Raw genomic sequence first — 24,146 nt, forward strand, 5'->3', positions numbered from 1 at the left:
CCACTCTGAGCAGAGCATTGGGGTTGCAGCTTCTGACTGGGGGCCAATATGTGAAGCCCCCATTTGCTGTCTCTGTCCACGGCACCTTGACATGTAATCCTCATGCCCCATCCCAGTCGCTTGGCAAGAGACTGGGGTACTCAGCTGCGGAGGGTCACTGTCTGTCTCTTTGAGATGTCTGCTAATGCCCTCCAAGCTTCCCAGAGTAGATTTCGAAACTACCCAGCCAGTGAGTTTAGGTCAGACCGTTCCAGCCCGACCCTGAAGCTCAGGGAAAACATCTCTCTGGCCATTTTCTTGTGATGCAGAAACAGACAACAAGAGCTTACTTGTATTAATGAAAATAACGTTAGTAAGTGGAAGCAATAGAGCATCATGGGGATTGCATGGAATTAAAACTGGGAAAAATGGGTGATGATCACAGGCTCCTTCCAGCCAGCGTGTTGCCACCGTTTGCACCAAACACTGATCTCCCTGGCACAGGCTTGGTGGGACCCACTCACCTCTGTCCCCTCACACGTGCCCTGGCTCCCAGCCGCCTTAGGCACAGGCAGACGAGAGTGTCCTCTGGACTGTTCCCTTGGGCTTTGTCACTGCAGCCACTGACGCAACTCTGGGCCTTCCAAGTAAGACAGCACCAAGCGGGGCCCTGGAAGGGCCAGAGATGCTGCTGCTCTGTCATGTCCAGGAATCTTGCTTCTCCCTTCTAGAGCAAGCACACGGCTGAACCATGGAGGAGTTTCTCCCTGGAGGCTGGCGATCTGGGGCCTTGCAGATCAACGGTGGGAAAGAGCCCAAGAGGGCCTCCGTGACGGGGACCCTGACTGTCTGCGCGCGGCCCCATGGCTGCTCACACACGCTGGGACCTGAAGCAGAATGGATCAGCAGCAGGATGGGCCAGGGGTGCCAGGCCTGGGCTATCCCCGCAGTCCCGTGGCTGCCTGCGTTCCTGGCTGAGAGCCCTGTCTCTGGCCCCTCTGTCCTGATCCGTCCCAGGACTCTGGGCTTGAGTGGCATGGTAGGGCCCGGCAGTGACTCCACCTTAAGCGTCTTTCTTCTCCTCCTCTCCTCCCCTGTGGGCATGGGCTGGGCCGCCTGCCCCACTCCACTGGCCTCAGCACCTGGAAGGCTCAGCATCCGGACTGCCTGTGGGACCAGGTGGAGCTGTGTGTGGCCCCTGGCCCTGCCGCCCACTGGGCAACCTTAAGCACATCCCTGAAGCCTCAAACCTTCAATCATCATGAGGATTAAATAAAATAGTGGGTTGTGTTTAAAGTACCTGGAAAAGTCCGCTCCTGAGACCTGGACATCAGACCTCTGCTCCCAGTGGCCCTCACTGTGGAGGCCGTAGGGGCCTTTCCAGCCCTTCCACATCCCCTGAGGCCAGGGCCTGCTGGGGCACGAGGTCATGCCAGTCAGAGCATCCACCCCACTTTTAGAATGTGTTTCTGGCGGGGGTTAAGGGGAGCTGGAATTCCCTTCCTGTGTTTGCTTCTGACTGTGGGACTGGCTGTGTGGGGTGTAGGGCACGTGGACAGACATGGGGTTGAGGGCAGGGCACACGCGAGGCCTCTCTGTGCAGGACAGAGCTGGGCTGGGAGGAAGGGACAGGCTGTGGTCTGCTGGCCTCCACTTACGGTTCTTTTCCTGCACCTTTCGGAGAGCAGAAGGGCTGTGTGAGACAGTGGGTGTGAATCGGCGGTGGCTCTCACTGTGTTTCTATTGAACCATGACCCTCACGCATCTGGCAAAGCCTACACTGTTGTTATGCATGGGGATTAGGATGATCAGAAGCATTCTAGTGTAAGAGAGATGAGGGGGAAGGAAGAAGAGACAGAGGAAGGAGGAGGGAGGGAGTGGGAGGGAGAAAGGAGGAAAAGTGACTGAGTTCCACACTGCCCGTTGTGTGGCCAGGGCAGCAGTGTGGCCCACACTGAGCTGGAGGCGGGAACTGTGCTTGTCCCTACGTCCGCGGCCGCCCAGGAGCTGTTGCTAGACATACTGATTCCCTCCCGGATCTGTTTCCCCTGCTGTGAAATGAACCGAGGTTGAGTAAGATGGGGACATTCAAGGTCAGCTTATTTGCTGGTGTCCCCTGGGACATGGGATCCAAGAACAGAGGGCAGTCGGCCTCAGGCCTCAGACTGCAAGCCACGACTGATGAGTGTTTATGTGGCCTGCTTGGCCTGCTCCTTTGTTTTGGGCCTCAGGGAATGAGGTCTTGGTGCCTCTTCTTGAGATTTGCTTCTTCTTTATTCTCTCTGGTTTGGGCCAAATTCGAGAGGTCTAATGAGCTCCTTCTGGCCTGGTTTTCCCAGTGGCGCACACCAGAGTGACAACCCAGCCAACTTTCAGGACTTAGAGCCCTTACCCATTGCTGCACAACAGACTACATGAAAATTGAGGCTTCAAAGCACAATAAACAGGCATTCCTCCCCATTTCTCTGGGGGTGCTCAGCTGGATGGCTGTCTCAGCATCTCCTATGAGGTTGCAGCCAGAGAGCAGCAGGTGGGGCTGCATCATCTGAAGGCTCGACCGGGGCTCCCTCCTGTAGCAGGCAGTGGGTACTGACTGTCTGTGGGAGGCCTCAGTTTCTCTTGTCTTGGACCTCTCTGCAGGGCAGCTCAAGGATCCTTGTGAACACTGGCTTTCTCCAGAGCAGGAGGTCCTGGACAGGGTAAGCAGAGGCAGAAATGTCTCTTATGGTATAACCTCTGAAGTCACATTCTGTCACTTTTTTCTTACTCTGTTGGCCTTGCTCTAAGGTACCAGCCCTGACACCTTGTGGGAAGTGTGTGAATCCTGGGAAGTGAGGTCCTCTGAGGCCTCCTGGAAGGCTGGCTCCTGGAATGCTGGGTCTGAGAGGCTCTGAGTCCCTGAGCAGCTTGTTCACTGAGCCATGGACTCTGGCTCATGCAGAGCTGAAATCAGTCAGTCTTTACAGCTCACTCAGCAAACAAGTTTGAACACATTCTGTGTCACACAAAGTGGTAGTTTAGGGGGACACACAGACCAATAGACTTGGAGACTTGTAGAGAGGGTGACAACCAACCTGGGAAGTGTTCAATGTTGGGGGGCAGGAACCAAGACCAGAGCATGGGGTGGGGCCCAGCCAGCAAAGAATGGGCTTCCCAGGGACTCAGGGAAGGTTGCCTGGGAAAGGGAAGGCTGCCTGGGAAAGGGAAGGCTCAGTTGCATGTGGAAGGGTACAGGGGATCCTGGCAGAGGGTGTTGGGGTGGGGAGGCACAGCCCTCCAGGCAGGGGGACCACAGTGAGCAAAGGCATAGCTTGGCCTGGCTGGTCAGAAAACTCAAGATGCTGGGCACTGCTGGAGTTAGGGTGTCATTTCTCCAGTATGCCCGCATTCCAGAACCTTCCAAAACAACAAAAAATTTCTCCTGCTTTGTAAAATTCCTGTTAAGTCAATGGTTAACTTGTTTGTTACTGCAACCAAGAAGTTCATTACAAAGTTCTGGAGAAACTCAGCCCTGGAGGACCCGGGTGTAATGTTGGGCCAGCCAGAATGAAAGAAATAGTTTCCATCATGGAAAAGATTGTCTCATGCTCCTTCGCTGCAGGCGAACATAGCTTCGTGGCTTTCGGGTCCCCTCCCCACTTGCTCTCAGCTAGGGTGTGCACGCATGTGTATTTATATGCCCATGTGTCATTTTCCTTTGTTTTGGAAGAGTGTACTACCCGCCGGGATCGGCGGAGGCTGCAAAGGACCCGAGGGACTCACGGGCCTGCCGGAGCTGGAAAGTTTAAAGACTGCTTTGAGCTTTCGGCTCCATCTGCCACCACATTTATGTGCATTTGATGGGATGGAAAATAACACGCCATCTATTCATTTGTACGCATGGTGTGTGAGCTGCTGAGGCCACTCTCTGTGGTCTGTCTGTTTCAGAGCTGCCTGTCTTGGATTATACAGTCCTAGGGGGCAGAGACATTCTGCTAATCCTACCCCTCCTGCCCGGTGTGCAGACAGGCACGTGTGAGGTTTTGCAATGTGATAGAAAACAGGAGAGGCACGCAGCCTACGTCAGCCCCATTGATGTCTTGTTCCCCTTTATCAGAGTTGACCTGGGGGGCCCTGGCCCTCCTGACCTCCCTCTCCCCTCCTTGACAGTCCCTCCCGGCTTCTTTCCTTCCCTTCCCTTCCCCCACCTTGGGTAGGGAGCAGAGGGCTGAGCTCACACCTGGAAATCGCCCAAGACAAAGAGAACCTGCCTAAGAGTCTGCCTAAGGGGTGGGGACAGCGAGGCCCCGTGATGGTAGTTGGCAAAGGTAAGTGATGTCAGACAGTAGACGTTTCTCCAGCCCTGCAGCAGTTTCCAGGCGTGGAGGGAGGCCTGGCGCCAACTTCTCAAGTCACGTTCAATGAACAGTTGTGGTTTGAACTGTGGAGAGTGGGGCCTGCAGGGGAGAGAGAAATGCACCAGCCAAAGGCTGCAGCCCGACCCTCCTGATCTCATCGCTCAGCCGTGCTGGGGAGGAGTCTGGGGCTGCAGCTCTGGGCAACTTCATAGTGGCTGGAGAGAGGAGAGGGCTGTGTTTCTGACTGCAGCAGGCGACCTGCTTCCTCTCTGCCATGAGGCCGGGAAGAGGAGATACAAAGACAACCTGGGAATCTGTCCCCAGGTTGGTCAACTCCAGGTTACCTGGAGCAGATCCCAGGGATACCCCCAGACTTGCCTGGGGGAGGATGGAGAGGCTGTAAGTTCCCTCATCGCCTAGATCAGGGTGCTGCTGCTGAGTCTGTGATTTAAGAAAATACCAGTCCTTGCCTTTTACCTGGTTCTTTTGCAACTCCGCTCCCCGCCCACCCCAGTGAAAGGTTCACCTGCACAGGTTAGGGTGGCTTGGGGTTGGGCCCTGAGGCTCCTGGGCCTTTGGATGTAGAATTTTCCTAAGTAGTTGTTATCTGAGAGTGAGAGGTTGCAGCGCAGACCTCCAGATGAAACAGCCTGGGCCGCTTTGCTAAGCATTTACATTCAGCATTTGTAGAATTTGTATGGTATCATTCCAGTTTTGATCTCCATAGATAGGACTTGAAGGAAGTGTACTAATGCCATCTATTTTTCTGGGTCTGGATATTTTTTTTTTTTTTATCGACTTTACGTTTTAAAGAAGTTTTATGTTCATAGTTAAATTGAGTGCTAAGTACAGAGTTCTCAAGCCTCCGCCACCATCAACATCCCCACCAGATGGTGCATTTGTTGTAATTGATGAACCCACATGGACGCATCACTGTCACCCAGAGTCCACAGTTTACCTGAAGGCTTGTTCTTGGTATTGTACATCGTGTGGGTTTGGACACGTGTGTAATGATGTTGATCCACCATGAGAGCATCATACTGATCATACTGAATTGTTTCACTGCCCTAAAAATCCTCTGTGCTCTGCCTACTCATCCCTTTCTTTCCCCAACCCCGGGCGACCACTGATCTTTGCGCTGTCCCCATAGTTTTGCCTTTATCAGAATGTCCCATAGTTGGAGTCTTATAGGAAGTGGGCTTTTCAGGTGGGCTTTCTTCGCTTAGCAATGTGCATTCAGTGTTCTGTGTCTTTGCACAGCTTGATAGCTCATTTCTTTTCAGTGCTGAATTGTATTCCATTGTCTGCTTGTTCCACAGTTCTTTCATCCATTCACTACTGTCTTAGTCTGTTCGTGCTGCTATAACAAAATATTGGAGACTGGGTAATTTATAGAGAAAAAAAATTCATGCATCATAGTTTCTGGGTCAGGAAAGTCCAAAATGAAGTCATTGGCAGATTTGGTGTCTGGGAGAGCTGCTCTCTTTCCTTCCAAGATGGTGCCTTGTTGCTGTATCCTTTGGAGGAGGTGGACACTTTGTCCTCACATGGCAGAAGAAATGAAAGGGAAAGAATCTTCTCTCTCTCTCCAGCCCTTTTCTAAGGGCTCTAATCCCATCCATGAGGGCTCTGCCCTCATCACTTAATCACCTCCTAAAGGCCCCACTTCTTACTACTATCACATTGACCATTAAGTTTCAATACATAAATTTTCATGGACCCATTCAGACCATACATAGCACCTATTGAAGAACATTTTGGTTCCTTCCAAGTTTTGGCAATTATGAATACAGCTGCTATAAATGTCTGTGTGCAGGGTTTTGTGTGGATATAAGTTTTCAACTAATTTGGGCAAATACTGAGGAGCAAGATTGCTGGATTGTAGGGTAAGAGCATGTTTAGTTTTTTAAAGAAGCTGCCAAACTGGCTTCCATTTTGCATTCCTACCAGCAGTGAATGAGCATTCCTGTTGCTCCACATCCTTGCCAGCATTTGATGTTGTCAGTGTTTTGGAACTTGACATTCTAATTGGTGTGTAGTGCTATCTCATTGTTGTTTTAATTTGCAATTCCCTAATGACATATCATGTAGAACATCTTTTCATTTGCCTATTTGCCATCCGTATTTCTTCTTCTTCTTCTTTCTTTCTTTTTTTTTTTTGTTTTGTTTTGAGACAGAGTTTCACTTTGTCACCCAGGCAAAGTGCAATAGTGCAGTAGTGCAAGAGTGCAGTAGTGTAATCTCAGCTCACTGCAACTTCCACCTCCTGGGCTGGAGCAATTCTTGTGCCTCAGCCTTCCAAGTAGCTGGGATTAGAGGCCTGTGCCACCACACCTGGCTAATTTTTGTATTTTTAGTAAGGACGGGGTTTCACCATGTTGGCCAGGCTGGTTTCAAACTCCTGGCCTCAAGTGATCCACTGCCTTGGCCTCCTAAAGTATTGGGATTACAGGCGTGAGCCACTGTGCCAAGCCTGTATATCTTCTTTAGTGAGATGTCTGTTCAGGTCTTTTGTTCATATTTTAATTAGGTCATTTTCTTATTGTTGAGTTTTAAGAGTTCTTTGTATATTGTGGATAACAGCCCTTTGTCAGGCTGTCTTTTGCAAATATTTTCTCATAATCCGTGGCTTGTGTTCTCATTCTATTGAGGTAACTTCTTTTTTATACTTTCCTGATTTTCCTAATTTTCCATGATAAAAATGTGTAACTTTTAGCATCAGAAAAAATATTTTGAAAGCTCTAATATTTTACTAAATTGATATTTTATCATTATCTAATTTTTGCTTTAGAAAGATCATTTGGCTGCTATATGGAGGATGGATTAAAGAATGGTGAGAGTTTGGGGACCAGTTAAAGGCTGTCGCTATTCTTCAGGCAGAGCTTTCTGCAGCTAATACTGTTTGGAACAATGAAGGCGTTGGGAAGTGGTAGCATTCAGAATGCATCACGGAGGTGACACAGCCTATTGATGGAGTGGTCAGGAAGCATGAGTAAAGTAGTGGAATCAAGAGTGGGTGGAGAGTGGCACCGTTTACTAAGATGTGGAAGACCAGGGGTGGAGAGGATTCAGGATGGAAAAGCTAGAGTCCTCTCAGGTCCTGTTAAGCATGAAGCACATTAGACTTGCAAGACGACGTGTCAAGTGGGATCTGGGTAGCAAGTCAGGAGCTCAGAGGAGCGGTCAGAACCGGGGAGATGTAAATTTGGAAGTTGTCAGGTGTTGGTAGTGTTAAAACCATGGGATGGATCAAACTCCCCAGTAGATAAAGCAAGATGTCTGGGAACTGAGCCATGGCTTTTCAACATTTAGAGGTCTGGAAGAGCAAGGTCCAAAGGGAGAAGAGGCGAGGGCGGTAGGAGATGAGAGTGTGCTGGCGCCCGAGAGTGGAGGAGAAGGTGTTCTAGGTGCTGCCGAGGTTGCATCTGATGACTTATCCTTGGTAATAAATTACCCCTGGCAATTCATCAAGCTGCAGTCTGCTGAAAATGGGAGCTGGGGTTGGGGGTGACTTAGAGGAAGGTGGGGGTGGGGGTGGCCTAGAGGAAGCTGGGGAGTCAGCGTGCAAAGGCAGCAGGGTCATCTGGGCAGGAGTGCAGTCATGTGAGCTGATGATGGAGGGGGAAGGGGGTGCAGGTTTAGGAGGCCGACCCTGGATAGCGGTACTTGGGGGAGAATCGGGGGTGGGGAGCATGCATGCTGAAGAGCTGATTTGCCCTGGGAGGGGGTCACTGAGCCAAGCATTTAGAGCATGGCCTGGGAGTTTGGGGTAGGGTAGAGTGGGGCAGGGGGGACACATCTCAGGCTGGAGGGAGGGCAGGTTGGACGGGAGTGGAAAAGCCAGTGCCTGGTGGCACAAGGTGGAAGAGGGAAGGAAGAACAAATACAGGGGCACTCAGATACATTTAATCTCAACTTTGCCACAAGCCAGCTGCCTGATCTTGAGCAATTCACTTGATGTCTGTAGATTTCAGGTTCCTCAGCTGGCAAAGGGGATCAGACTAAGTGATCCATGTGGGTTTCCAGGTCTAACTTGATAGATCTGTCCCTGTTTGTCCTGCCCAGTGAAAGAGGAAAACAAAAGCCCATCCACCAGCAGCAGCTGTTGAGGAATCTGGATTCTATGGGAGATTATCAGATTTCTCTGAATCTAGCTAATTTTGCCTTACTTTCTGGTCTACTTAACAGCAAACATTTCCAGGTATTGCAAAGCTATCTCCTTTCTTAGAAGACAGTAATGCAGCTAGCGCACTGACCCTTGGTGAAATTCTCAGGGCCGGGCTTGGTGGATTGCTTCCTTGGGGGACTGAGGAGCTTCCTCGGTGTCTTCTCATTGCCTCAGCTCACACGGAGTGTGGCAGCCACGTTTGTGTGGCAGAGAAAAAGGAGTTGGCAAAGGAAACAAATCATGGTAGAGAGAGATACAGGGCGAAGGAGAGGAGAGGGAGGAAGGGGGCTGTATTAATTAAGCCAGAATCCAGATTAGCCTAATACAACTGCCAAGTTGTAATGGAGAGGGCAGCAAGTGTGAAATTCAGGCAGAAGGTCTGAGTTTCTGTGAGATGGTAGATAGCAAATGCAGTATTTTGAAAAGCAAAGGCTGAGGGTTTTGCGGGGAGTCTGAGGAACTGGAAGCATTTTAGATACCTGGAATTCCACAAGTTCTTTCTTTCCTTTTCATTTTTTAAAGTGGTGGTTTCTCGGTGTGTTGCCCGGGCTTTGTGTAGTGCTATTCACAGGCAGGGTCATGGCTCCAACTCCGGGGCTCAAGCGATCCTCCCACCTCAGTCTCCTGAGTAGCTGGGGCTACAGGTGTGTGCCACCACACTGTTTTTACTTCCGTTTTTTAGTAAAGAATTTCCAATATACACACAAATGTGTGTAAAGAGTATAATGAATTCTGTGTGTGTCCGATCCAGCTTCAGTGATTCCCAACTTACGGCCAATCTTATTTCATTTCTGTCCCAACCATTCTCCTCCCTCGTAATTTCAAAGAAAATCCCAACTGTCATTCAATTTTACCTGTAAACATTTCAGTAAATGCCTCTATGACTCTAATCACAGTGCCGTTGTTAAACACAAAAATCTAACAGTAACTACTTGACTTTAAACATACACTCAGTGCTGGATATTTTCTTATTTAAAAAGTTTGATTCAGCTCTAAATGAGGGCCATGCATTGCAATGGTCTCTTAGAGAGAGAGAGGGGAATCTATGACTTTTTTTCCAGTTTCTATTTCATTGAAGAAATTCTGCTTGTTTTAGTTTCCTGGAGATCAGATTCAGGTGTGACCTTGGCAGGACTTAGCTGAGATGCAGGTCGCTTGGGAGGTAGTGGTCTGTGTGTTCTGTGCCCTTACTGATGACCCTTCAATGCGTCAGGGTTATGAGACGGTGATACTCTGCCATTCCTTCGTTTATTAGCGGGGATATTGCTATGCAGAGGATCTCCCCTATGTTAGCTATTTGGTTGCTTGCTCTGAGGGATAACGCATAGATGAAACGGTAGGATAAATGCCTGATTTTCCTTTATTAACCAGTTTTCAAAGCCCTACATTGGTTCCCTGAGATACTCCAAAGGAAATTAAAATTTTTATTTTGTAAAGAAACATGATGTAGCTATAGGCTTAAATGTGTCTGATGTTTCAATCCATGGTAGTCATTATCCTAATGAGCTCTAATTGTCTCAAGCACTTTTAAATTAACGCCCCACTTGTCGCGAGACAGCTGTGCGTCTCCGTGCAGGACGGTGTCATTCCAGGCTTCGGAAAGGCACCTGGTTTCACTCAGGTCTGCATTCATCCGTCTCACGAGCAGCCCAGCTTCTAAGAAAACAGGCACGTTTCTTGAGTGAACAGGTCTTAGAAGAGGGAAGTATTCTGAAGCTAAGGCTATGTGGTATCAAATTGAAACTACTTTACAAAAGCATACTTGATATTTTTATATTATCCCAAAGAAACATATTCAGCACAGCCGAACGTGTCACAAGTGTGACTTAGCAGACCAGTGAGAAATGTGAAAGATTAATGTTTTTGACTCTTTATGTAACAAATGTGATGTCAGTGCATGGAGAACCCATAGGAACAAAGTGAATCCGTGCTCCCCAGCAGGTTCCCTGGAGTCCTGGTCAGGACAGACAACAAGATCTCAACTTTGCATTCACAGGGAGGTCTGGGGAATACCCCCGAAGCTCCGAAGTCATGTGGTAGATGTACACACATTTTCCTGGGGAGAGGGTCCAGAGCTTTTATTAGAATCTCAAATACGCATGCTCTAAGTGTAAGTACAAGTGGACTCGAGTAACCGTCCATCTGGGAGAAGTTTTCAGTCTTGCTGTTGGTCCTGGGGTTTGCCGAGTGCAGAAAAAATGAAAACTTCTCTGGGTCTAGGGAGATTTATTTTTGAGGACATTCCTCCCACCCGAGTTAGACTGCATGGACAAAGGGGTATTACTCTTTCATCAGTGTTGTCTCATGCCAATTTTAAAAAGCCCATTTGGGCCAGGCACAATAACTCACGTCTGTAATCCCAGCACTTTGGGAGGCCAAGGTGGGCTTATCACCTAAGGTCAGTAGTTCAAGACCAGACTGGTCAACATGGTGAAACCCTGTCTCTATTGAAAATACAAAATTAGCCAGGTGTGGTGGCACGCACCAGTAATTTCAGCTACTTGGGAGGCTGAGGCAGGAGCATCACTTGAACCCAGGAGGTGGGGCTGCAGTGAGCTGAGTTTGCGCCATTGCACTCCAGCTTGGGAAACAAGAGCAAAACTCTGTCTCCAAAAAAAAAAATAAAATTAAAGTCCGTTTGAAGGCTGAGATATCATCTACTTTGAACCCCCACGACTCCTAAGTGTATACTTCTACTTCTTAGCCAGTTTCAGCTCTAGGGATAGGCAGGAATTTAAAGTGGGGAGTATGATGAAGACAAGCTGTAACATTGCCACTTTAGGTCTTTCTGCCTCCGTCATCAACATTTACAGATGGGGGCCTTAACTAGGCATTTTCTGATGCTTGTACAATTAATTACTAGCATTATAGCCATATATATTTGAAACAAATATCGTGCTGTCTGCATACTGAGAGAAGCATTAAATACAAAGTAGACCCAGCTACCACAAGTCGCTGAACACATCTGATGGGTCAGTTGTGTCCTGACAGATCCCAGGGTGATTTACCCGTGATCCACGGACGGCTAACAAGATGACCCGTTTCCCTTACCACTGTGCGTGCACACATCCTGAGAAGGACCATGAAGTTTAAGAAGATTTGCAGGGCAGAGACTATTCTTTGCTGAAAATATATAAGCACACCCACTGGAGAAAGGTAAAAAGGAAATTAGACTCTCTTCAGCTCTGACTCGGAACAGGTTAAGGCAAAAACTAGGAATATGGTGGCTGTATGTTGACTATCAGTTACCCAAAGCGGGCTGGCTAGATGAGTGAATACTCAGTGCTGATACGAGGAATTCACAGCACCGGAATTGCTAGGAGGGATGCTTGCACACAGCCAGTCAGCCCTCTACCCGACGCCCCACAATCTGGACTCAGTAACATGGTGTGTCTGGGGCTGCAGGGGGGATGTTAGGGGTGAGGCCCAGTTACTTTTTTTTTTTCTTTAAGCACCTCTGGGGATTGTGATGCCCGAAGAGGTTTGAGAACTAATGGGCTAAATCACTGACTGCTCTCAAACACAGGCGCTATTTCTGAAGAATATTCATTTAAATATATTGACTTAGATACTGGATCTTATTTTGACCCTTGAGGGAACCAAAGGAAGATACAGTTTTAAATAAAACATCATTCCATTAACAACAATTGAACTACTACTTGCTTCTTAAATGCCAGGAGCTGATCAAGGTTAACTCTGGAGTAACTATTCTACACAACACCTCTAGAAATGATTAGAAATCTTGCTTTCTGGTGTTGCAGATCACAATCATTGGTGTAATATACACTTTTTAATGTGAATTTCCAAAGACAAGAACCTGAGGTACTTAAATTAAAATCTGAAATTAATCAGGATGCTTTGCCACTACCCTTACTATCCTATCCAGAAAGTAACGGGTGTTCAGTTATCTTCAATACAATTGCTGTGTCTGATTACACCATGTTCTTAAAAGATTTCCTAACACAAGACTTACCTACCTTTCACTGATTCATCAATGAATTTCAAAGGTTTAACTACAATTTCTACTAACTTTTGTGAGGCTTACCATTACCTCCTTTGCCACACCAGCATATTTTGCCAAATGCCCCCAATATAGCCACCAGGCAAGAAACCTTCAGGGTGATTATGTGTGTGCTTTTTTTTTTTTAATAGTATCATTCATTTGTACAGAGAAATCATTTGGATGGATCTATTTACAGTCTTTTCTGATTATCATTTCCACTGGCCAAATATATTTCACAGAATAGTCAACACTGACTTGAATTGATCACCATTATAATCGGGTTTTTACTCCTCCTCCCCCCTTTCAAAGATGATATCCCATTTTAACAGAAACATTTTGTAATAAAAGATTCACCAGTCTTTTTCCATCTTATGAATAAATCCACCAAAATTTATCTAATATGGTCAAATTTTTAACACATTTCACTGTTTCTTTTCAAACTCATTATTTGCAGGTATTGCAAACCAAGGCAAGTAAGTCCACGTCCCCTCGAGCCTTCTACAACTTACTACATGCCCTCAAGTTGAGCTTCTCCTATCTCCTTTCACACCTGTGAAACGTCTGGCACAACCAGACATTTTACCTGAAGACAAAACTACTCTCTTTTTCTCTCTTTTTCTTTTAGCTCACTACCAATCACCTTCCCTCTTGCTTTTCAGACAACACTAAAACTTTCAACAAAATCTTTGAAGTGGTTTTCTTTCAGTAGTCTAGAATACATCAAGTCATTTTATGGATCTTTACCCTGAAATGCTACACTTTAAAAATGGCAATTTTCTTAATTGGCTCAAACACAGTATGGCTTGGTTTCACTTGGTAAAGTTAATGTGATTAAAAAAATATATACATATACACACACACACACATACACACACATTTTTAATCAGGAAGAAAAATACTTTAGAGACATGCCAATCTGAAAAGGCATCAAAGTAAAAAAATAAAAGCAAATGCTAAAAACTACTTTACAATAAAAAAAATTAAATAATCGGCAGGTTAAATGAATGTAAAATGAGGAATGTACAGTGAAAAACAAACTAATATAAAGCATTCCAGTTGATAAAATTAAAAACCTCCTCAGGCTTATGGTTTGTTTTCCAAGGAAATTATGTTTCAACGTAAAGTTTGAAATACTCCAGACATACATTCCATGTAGGTTCTGGGTGCCAATGTTAAAATTTCAAATTTTGCATGCAAGGCTTATCAAAGAAACACTGGCAGCATTCCAGTATTTGCAAAATTCTAAGTTCTGGTGAATATTGTAAATATTACAATTGGTATCAGAAAGCCATGATGAATCCAGAATTAAGAGAAAACCCATTTCATAAATATTTTGTTTGATTAAAAATACCAGGCTTACATGTTCTAAATAATTCAAGAAAATATCTTTTTTTTAAAAAAGGCAATTTAACAGTAATCTGTATATCTTTAGCTGCCATTAAAAAAAGAAAAAGGAACAACCAAAAACAATGAAAATGTTACAACTGGTATAAGGTAATCCTATAATGCTCCCCTTACAAGAAAACAAAACTGTACACATTTATAAACAAACAGTCTCTCCACCAGTTAACACACAGAGCCTTCTCTACACCAAAGTCTCTTTCCGTTTGCCACCAGACCGGGCTTTGTCCCTCGCTCTTCGGATGCCGGGCTGTGTCTGGTGTGTCTTTAAGCTCCTGCTGTCCTCTGCCATCTCCATGCCAGAGCCACATTTGTAAGTGTTTTCGTCAACTTCTACCTGAGTAACACTGGAAACTGTAGATGCCCTCCTCTGGGCTGGGAGCTTCCTCGCAGAGGGGTGGTTCCCCTCACACTCTTCGTGCAGCTCTGGCAGGCCCTGCAGCTCAGGCGGACTGCCTGCCGACCGGAAGGGGGCAATGGCCGCCCGAATACAGTTGAACCACTGCTGCTTGTGGAATACGTCATTGGCTTGCAGAGTGTGAGACTGGCCTGGAGATGGGTCGTGGAAGCGAATTCTAAAGATATTTTTAGCTGAAAACAAAAAAAAAGAAATCAGGCTAAAAAAAGGTTTATTCCAGACAAAGTGGTCATACAATCTTAACATGACTGTCAATTTATGGCAATTTATTTATGTCAATGTGAACACATAAGCCTATGCATTATTTCTTAGATACACCTGTAAGTGTTTGAGCTGGGAAGGCCTGGACAACTCAATGGGTGTGACAAGTATAGGACAATGGAGCCATTTCATCTCTAGAATTCTTAAAGGCAAAAACTAAATTCACTTCAGTTCTGAGTTTCTATTTCTTTACATTATTTTAAGGCCTGCATTTTACCTTTCTCTGAGTTGCTGAAAGCCCCTCGAAAAGAGCCTCCCATTCTCACATCTCCATCCTGCAGGTCTTCTAGGACCAGCTCCTGGACTGGGATTGGCTGCCGGTAAACCTGGTAAGAGTGCCGTTCGTTCCGTGTGACGGGCCGAGTCAGAACCAAGATGTCTTGAAACAGGAAAATGTAAAGTTTCTGGAGAAATGGGAAACAAACTCTTTCTAAATATGAAACTTGTGTTTTTAAGTGACTGAAATATATTGCTAAAGTAACTTGATATTATTAATTTCATCAGATTTATTTTTTGAAGATCTCTCTTACTAAGTGACAAATCTAGTAATCATAAAGATGGTGATTTCAAGGCTATGCATGTTCTATTTGGAAAGTTTTTCCATCTCAGAATCAAAAAAACATTTCTTACTGGTATGTAATATCAGATTAAGCAGCAGCTAAGTGAATGCTCTGCATCACAAAGACCTATTAGTAGTAGCATTGACTTGAAACACTAGTGTTGTATACCACAGTTTTCTAACACAAAGTAGGGATTACAAATGCAAGCTGGTAAAATATTAATGGTTCTATTTTGTCCCACACAAATTTATAACTATAAATTTTTCCCTCATGAGGGAAAAATCAGAGATGTCAGATTTCAAATTGTTTAAACAAAACTCCAACTTACAAATTGGGTTTTTGAAAATGCATGATGAAACAAAAATACCATTCCATGACTGTACTTAGTTCTAGCAGGTACTTTTATAATTAGCATTTTAAAAATAAATTTGCATTCATTCAATCTGCTTCAGAAATTTGTTATGTAATGCTAAAAACCACTTCCATAAGCATAAGATAAACTCTTAAAAGTTTTTTGAAGGATTTTTTTAATTAAACATTTTGGAACTAATATCGTATTTAGAAAGAAACCCCTGGCCAAACAAGTTGATTTATGCTTCAAAACTAAAAAATAAAGTATTACTGATTCTCCACGGAGACATTTAAGGAATCTTATTTATTCTGTAGTCAAAGAAACCAAATGTTGGCTTTATCAAGCTGGTAATATAAAATTAAAATCGGCAACCTTCTTTTACCATGTCATGACTTTACCCTTACCAGCTTGCTTCATAATGAACGTGTGAAAGTTAAAGGGGCAGAGGGAAGGCCGCTCTGCCGCAGCGGTGAAGTCACCTACATGTCCACTCTTGCTCCGCAGCTCCCCGTGGCACAGCAGCACTTTGCTCGCTTCGATTCTGGGGTCCCTCTGCTTTTCATCCAGGTACTCCAGCTTGTCAATGTAATATTGGCACTCGGATTCACCTTTCTTCAAGTTGATATCAGAGAGGACTCCCTGTATTATCGATATCTGAAAATGATAAATAAAATTGACAGAGCAGCTTCAGTTTATTAACTCATCCTGCTTCCCGCAGGGCAAAAATGTCATATGGAATGGAAGAACTTTAAAGCTTGAAGGGACTCCGGAAATCAGTTAATTCTGTCAGTCTGTTCATTTTATAGATCAAGAAACAGTCCTAGCCAAATTGAGTGATTTGTTCAAAGGTGAAAAGGTGAGATCAGATGAGAATCCTGTCCCTTAAGATATAAAATGTGCGAAGTCCAGCACTCACATCTCCTTATTGCTTAGTGCACAGTGTACTAATGCACTGGGTACTTAAAACAACAAAACAATTCACTGTGCTGATGTGAAGCAGCATCTTCAGAAGACAACGTTCTACAGCAGCCTAATGCATAAACTTAAAAAGGAAAACAATCACTTAAGGGACTACTTACAGCATCCTCCAGAAGCTGAACATCAGGGTGCTCTTTTGGAGTGTGTTTAAGAATTTCTTTCAACAGTAAAGGGTATTTGACTAGGCGACTTCGAGGGATATCTAGGAAACTCCAAAGATCTAGTTTTCGACTGAAGGGAGACTCAAGACATCGCTGGAGGAAGTCTTGGACTCTTGGATCCTGTTTCTTTTGATCAAGAAGAGCTTTGGCTGCCAGCTGGTTACTACAGTAGCCTCTGTAGGCATTCAAGCGCGGCAACTGAAGAGTAACAAAAGAAAAGGTATGATGTGTTCCTGTTACAACTGAGCGCATTAACAAGCCTGCAAACATGAAACACAAAATGTACAGCTATTCTTGAGAGTTTTAACAAGCTGTGGACATTTTCTGGCAGATAATAATGGAAGTTGAATATTTTAGCAATCATCAAAATGCTCTTCAAATTTTTGTAATTTGGCTAAATCCAAGTGAAGACTCATGACTTCTACTCCCCTCCAACCTCAGACGCCGGCAGTCTGTGCTCTCAGGACACTTGAGTGTCCTCCATTTGCCACCAGCCCTGAGACTGTTTATGTGCTTGGCTATCCCTTCACTAGGCTATAAAGGCAGAGACTGCCTTTCATCATTGACTCCCAGCGACTCCTCCTCGAACAGTGCCCAGCATCTGGCACGCACTGAAACATACATGAAAGAATGCAACGGATAATCACACATAATGTGGCAATTCTATCCAAGCAGGAACATATTTGCAACACAAATCAACCTATAGCATTAATGAAGTTTTTTGTTTTTTTTTTTTTTAGACAGACTGTAATTTCTTATGTCACTGTAAACTTGTTTAGTTTTAATGCCTTATGTGTTTGTAGAACAGAGTTATGGGATCAAATCAATCTCATATTTATCAGAAACTGCAACATGGCACATCTGTAAGAAACTGTATCTGGGGTCAATAACTCACTACATACCCAGTTCACGAGAATGTGACCAATCTGCTCCACTGTTCCATCGGGCTTGGTTGCTTCTCCTATTCTTGTCAACAAATCTGAAGTGATAAAAAAGCATAAACACCATTAACAGGTTTATTTAAAAAATACGTCAGCATTACATTAGAAGTTTAGACCGAAAATTACGTGCGTTATTGCTCTTTAGATTTAATGACAATTAAGTTGCACATCTAACCTTCATGCAGAGGTATGTAAGAGTCCAGATCACCAAATATATGCGTGAGTTCCTCTTCTGACATGATGGACAACTTTAACATGGGGTCATGATAGGCCTGTCAGAGGGGAGAAATGTGTCACAGAGAGATCATGTGAGGAAAACATGAGGGATCTATACTTGGAAACAAAGAGACTTAATTATATAAAAGCTAGCGTGGATTCTGTTTGCTACACATAAAACAAATTAGTATGTATTAATCCCCAAATAAACTCTCTTACTAATACTTGTATGTGAGGCTATGTCTAGACCCCATCTAAAAAAATGTATTCACCAGTAGATATTTTCTATTTTTCTACTTCTAAAGGTTAAGAAAACTATCCATTAGATTTTGTGAAATTTAATTTTTAAAAACTAGGGCATCTGATAAAAAGTTATTTACTGACCTTTCTTGCAAGTTTGAGATCCTCAATTAAATCCTGTTCACCTCGGGACATTTCATATATTGCCTAAAAACATCCAGCAAACATCAGAGGTCATTCCTTCGAGAAAGGAAAATTATATACAACTGATAATCACATTATTTGATGTTTTGAACGGCACTTAAAAACCAAACTCAGTCTGAAAATTGTAATTCAGAATGGAATCTCAAATAAAAGGTTGCCATATGTTTGGTAATTTTACCCTATTAGAGTTGTTTAATTTGACCATCATCCATCATTAGGTTTTGTTCACCATGTATTAGGAATTGTTGCTCAAACACAAAAATCCAAGTTAATTTTGCCATCGGTATCAATTTGCTGTTCCTTTGGGAAAACACGTATTTAAAAAACAGGTCTTTTTAAAGTGCAGGCCAATAAACACAGTCTTGGTGCTGAGAGCCAGCATACCTCCTGCCGTTTGATTTCTCTGGTGGTGAGCGACTCCTTCATGGTGATGTCTAGCATCTCTGACCAGAGTGCACTGCTCCTTCTCTTGGCGGGGGTTGGGACTGTTGACCTGCTAGAAAACTTCTGGGCAGAGGCTGGGGATCTGTGGTCACCACGAAGGGTAAATGACTTAAAAAAGAAAAGGTGAACAAAAGAGAAAATAAGATTAGGAAGAACAGAATTATTCCCATTTTCTTTTTTTTTAAAGTGAAGAAAGACAAAGTTCTGAGAATTTCTCAATGCAGAAAACAGTAATTTATCCAAGTTTCCACCTACCAATCTTAAATATTTATCAGCTAAAATTACGTTTTTGGGAATAAAAACTAGCCAAGACTATGCATTGATATAAGATGCAAATTAATATAACGAGGTTACACATTGTTCTGCAACAATATTCCTTAGTAGTATATTCCAAAAAGAAAACTATGTTTAAGTATAATAATGCAAACCTGTTTGTACAGCTCAAGGAAAACTACAAATTCCAGGCTTCTATAAAGTCCCCTGACTACATGACTCTTCCTTCTCTCTTTTTACCTGTATTGTTTGACCGAAACGTCTGACAGCTCCATTTCTTACAGGAGAGATTAAACTTGCCAGGGAGGTGACACGAGCCAGAGGTCGAACTCTTTTATTGCTTGGCTCCTATAAAAACAAACCAGATGACACTAAATGTATGTTTAGGGGCAATGATTTCATAGAAACTTGGACAAAGTAAAGCCCTCTCACAAAACAATTTTTATACATTATAAAATACAGAAACATGAAAATAAGAGTTGTTCTTCATTGTCAAAACAATAAGAACGCTATTGAGTAGCAGTAACTTTTCAAAAAATAATAAGTGCATAAGAAAGGCCAAATATTTCCATTGGGGAAAAATTAAAATTCAAACAAGGAAATTACATCCTAAAATCCAATAGAACTTTTTAATGTGGAGAATAACTTTTTTTTTTTTTAAAAGTCTTATTGTTATGAAAATTTTCGAACATACATGAAAGTGGAGAATGGCATAATGGATCCCATGTGTCTATCAAGCGCCCTCCACAGTGTCTGGTGTAACAATTTGTTTCATTTTTGTCCCTACTTAAATATTTTAAAGCAAATCTCAGACATTATACCATTTCATTCTTAACCACTTTCGTTAGAAAATATGACCTTTCAATAAACATGTCTGACACTGGAATGGGCTGAAAAAGAGTGAAGCCAAGGCAGGGAGGAGTTAAAAGAGCACCCAGGCTCTGAAATCTGACTGGGCACAAATCCCGGCTCTACCACTTGCTAGGGCATACTCGGCATCAGTTTTCTCATCTGTAAAATGGGGCTAATACTAGCACTTCTCTTATGAAGTTGTTGTGAAGATTAAATGAATAATAGGGCTTGAAACAGTGCGGCACATATTAAGTTTGAGCCATTACTAACATATTTTAGGAATATTTCCATTTACTACATAAACACTGAGATTTGTAAATAATTAGATCCACTTACTACATAAACACTGGGATTCATAAATAATTAGATCCTCTCTCAGTAATTTATTAACTTAAAGGAAAGGTATACACAAATTGAGAAGAAATAGTTATGATTCTACATGTTATTGCTTTTAAATAATAATATAGCAAACACATCACTTATTCAAAGATTTTGAAACTTAATAAAAATTGCATTATTCTGATTTTATCGCTAGAAAAATGGAGGCATACCAGTAGGTAACTCACACGGTTACTGAAATGAAGAATGCCAGATCATAAAACTAGCAGGTCTATTCTTTATAATGTCTATGGAGCACAACTATTTGTATTTTGTGCCTCTGACAATTGTGGCATACTTGACAAAATAATTTTGATGAGAATCCAGGAGGATATATAATTTTAAATTATATTAAAATTATCACTGAAAAGTAAGACATCATTTAAAAATAACAGAAGAAGCAACTTTTTCTAAAAATTCTTTGACATGACTAAAGTAATATAAAAAGGAAGGGGTATAGAAAATGAGTAAAAATAATGCCTTTAAATAACTGAAGACTATATTGACCATTTTTGGTTTGGGTAAAAAAAATTTTTTTTTTAAATTAATAATTTAAGAATAAACTGACAGGAAAAGTTAACATTATTTGGAAAGAAATGTAAAAAATTTGAATATCCAAAGAAAGAATTAGACTCATTAAAGCTCCTAAATGTATCAGAAAGGAATGTGAACTACCAAGGAAACTTGGTAATCAAAGAGAATTTAGAAATTTGAAGGCTTTAAGAGGCAGAGTTGTAGATCAACCCCTCATACCAAATAATCAACTCCAAAGTAAAACTTTGAATATAAATGAACTGCAAAAGAAACCTTCGCGATATGTAGTAAGATGGCACACGCCGTGCTTCTGAGGACATGTGTGGATGCCTCCCCCACGTACATCTGTGCTGACTGACTGACACACGCGTGTGCAGGGGCCAGCACAGGCATTCCTTTCCATTTAGTAAAGACAGCACAAAGAGTCTCCTGTTGGACTGAAGATAGAATTACCTCACAGAGTCAGAAATGCCGACATTTCCCTGGAACAAAGCAGTTGTCAGAAAGTTCTGTTCTGCTTTTTGGGAACAGAGGTTAACTCTTCTTCCTTGTTTCATGCATAACAAATTTGACTTCCCAGAAAATACAATATTTAATTTCAACTTAAAAGTCTTTGCAAAGGTGCTTTTCCCAATGAATATGAATGGAAAATTTAGTTAGCAGGAAATACATTTTTGATATCTATTTTATCACATAAAATCAAATTAACGATAAAAATTTCTTATCTTTATAGGATCAGTTACTGTACAACTACTAACTTCCTGGTAACTCAAAATTATGTGATATTTTAAAACTACAGAATTTAGATTTAGATAAGTGAATGTAAATATATCTAAAGCATACTTCTGAAACGAACATGGGTTTTGTTGATGTGGTCTCTTTAGGGTGGCAGCATACACCAAATACCAAGTGGTACTTGGTGGTTACATATGTTCCACAGTCCTTTAAAAATCCAACTATAATCTCAGTTCTCCACAAAGGAAATGCTACTCTTCAGAGTTTATCAAATCTAAGATGTCTTGGGAAGTATGATGCTTACTCAGGAAATACAGGATGGGAGAGGGAGAGAAAGGAGGAGGGCACTTTGCAAATACTTTTGGGGACTGAATGGTGGTAACTTTCCTGCCTCACTCAAAGGACATATGTGAAGAATGTTTGGCAAATACAAAACAAACTTTTAGTATACATACTTTAAAAGTATGAGCAATTTTAATGACTAAAATAACAAAAAGTGTGACTATGAAATGTAAAGGTGTAATGCTGCTACTAATTTCAGGATACATATACAATTTGAAAACAGACTCATACATGCAACTTCCGTAGAAAAGTGACATGGATTAGGCATTCACAGGCCACCTACAAGATTGGGACAAAAATCTGTGTCTCTCAGAATACAGGTTAGGAATTGGCCCATGTGAGCCGAAACCAAAAGTAGTTTTCTTTAGAGGTCCACATGAACTATCTTAATAATCTTGGTATGACTATTAAAATCTAAATATTTGCAGTCACAAAACAGATTCCTAATACAGTATTTAGATAGGTCAGATGCAGCATCTGGAGGCGATGAAGGGTGAGTGGAATAGGCGCATACTGTCTCACCACCACCAAATGGAAGGTACCCATAGTTCCGCTGCTAGTATTGTTTATTTTTACCTTGGAGTCCTGGAAACATGTTACGGCAAATTCAAGAAGCTTAAAGAACAGATATGGATACTGGAACCACACTTTCCTCAAAAATAAATAAATAAATAAATACATAAAATTTAAAAAAAATCCAAAAATTCATAGGAATAAACAAAGAGTGCCAACAAGCTTTACATGCTCAATGATTTTTCTGTTGCAGGGAACCTTTCACCAGGGCTAAAGTTCACTTGGAGGGAAAAAAAAGTCCAACACCCTCTAACATAAGTTTATGTTGTTAATTTAGGTTAATTTTTAATTAGACTATCTAGGTTAGCTAGGCAGTCACATGCATTATTATAAGCAATCTGCCCACAGATCAGGGTATTAACTAATGTTAGTAATCCACTCGTAGTTAGATTTTATGCCTTAAAAATTTCTGGACATCTATAAACAAAATTGTTGAGAATAATTTAAAGTATTTTTCAGGTTATCCCGCAATAACATGGAAAAATCCTGTTGAGAATTCAGTGTTTTGTAGAAAGGCTTTTTCGTCTAATGATGCCAGTTACAGAACATATTTTAGGAGGGTCTCTTCTATAACCAATCATATCAAGACACTGAATAAAAAAACCAGTATGCGCCTGGGTCTATTCCTCTGAGTTATAATAGATAAATAATCTTCTCTCCTACTTAGCAAAAACTTTAAAATCAAAAGAAAATAAAAGTTATTTTTAAAAAGATAAAAATAAGTTATGATCACATGGGATGTATTCCTTTTCTAGAAATACTCAAATTATTTAGAGCTGTGTCACTAGATCTAAAACCCTGACAACATTCCTAGTTTTCTTAACTTAGAAATAAAGGTAAGGCAGAAACACAGCTCATGCTTGATACTAAACAAAGGCCAGTTTCTATGGGCCCAACAGATGATAAGCTGCAGGATTCACACTAGTGACTGTGGATTACTGCTCTACTCAAAGCAAATGCTTATACATTTTGAGAAAACCGAGACACACAGGCAAAGACCAAAACCAAGAAACAAAAACGAAAGCCAAACCACACCAAATAAAAGTGTACCTCCTGAAGACAGCAGCTATTTTAACTACCAAAAGGTGTGTTTATGTGTACACATGACAAGCAACTTTGCTGGGGTATACAATAAGCTTTACATATTTAAAATGCACAGTTAGGTAAGTTTTGACATGTGTACAGAGACGGAAACCACTACCACAATCAAGAGATACACAGTTAACTGAATGCAGGAACACTATTCCTAGCATATAAGTGACAATGTAGTATATATTAAAATATATAGTATAAACAGAATATCACACAACACTACATCAAGATTACATAAAATGGCATAAAGTAATTTGATTTATATTGGTAAACGTTCATAAAGACTAAAAAAAAAACCAATGACTTCAGACAAAGCAAGGAGGGTAAAAATAATGAGTCATTGGTTTAAATATTCTAACATGTCTTGAAGAAAAAAGTGGCATACAGTGAACTCATCAGATGGAAGAAAAACGCACACCAGGTCAGACTGCACTTCAGGTGCAATTTGTTCACTAGCATTGATTTACAAGAACAGGATTCTTTTCCTCTTGCTCCATTAAGGTAGTTTCTAAGACTCGATGATATAAATTCAAGTTAAAAAAAAAAACAACTATATTAAGCATTGGAAACGTGACAAATGTAACCAGAGTAACACACATTTAAAATCTTTTTCTTTTTGTATAAAAGCTGTGTACAGTCAAGCTGTGCTATGTATAAACTATTTAAACTTAGACCACAGTCCCTAAACACATTTCAAGCTTGCA

The 24,146-nt window shown here is 42.3% G+C and overlaps 1 protein-coding gene across 2 annotated transcripts in view; it reads right to left on the reverse strand.

The window, feature by feature from the left end:
* Window positions 1–13,349: 13,349 nt before the first annotated feature.
* LOC105494381 (neuroepithelial cell transforming 1) overlaps window positions 13,350–24,146 on the reverse strand; it is a 42,314-nt gene continuing 31,517 nt past the window's right edge. For both annotated transcript variants that reach the window (XM_011762754.2, XM_011762755.3), the window contains 9 exons: window positions 19,177–19,284; window positions 18,604–18,771; window positions 18,160–18,222; window positions 17,735–17,831; window positions 17,521–17,597; window positions 16,559–16,816; window positions 15,963–16,133; window positions 14,785–14,971; window positions 13,350–14,479 (listed from right to left, as the gene is read on the reverse strand). In XM_011762754.2, the coding sequence (XP_011761056.1) occupies window positions 14,073–14,479; window positions 14,785–14,971; window positions 15,963–16,133; window positions 16,559–16,816; window positions 17,521–17,597; window positions 17,735–17,831; window positions 18,160–18,222; window positions 18,604–18,771; window positions 19,177–19,284 (1,536 nt within the window). In that variant the 3' untranslated portion in view covers window positions 13,350–14,072. The remainder of the gene's footprint in view (window positions 14,480–14,784; window positions 14,972–15,962; window positions 16,134–16,558; window positions 16,817–17,520; window positions 17,598–17,734; window positions 17,832–18,159; window positions 18,223–18,603; window positions 18,772–19,176; window positions 19,285–24,146) is intronic.

This window comes from Macaca nemestrina, chromosome 9 (genome assembly GCF_043159975.1).
Source record: "Macaca nemestrina isolate mMacNem1 chromosome 9, mMacNem.hap1, whole genome shotgun sequence".
Lineage (NCBI taxonomy): Eukaryota > Metazoa > Chordata > Mammalia > Primates > Cercopithecidae > Macaca > Macaca nemestrina.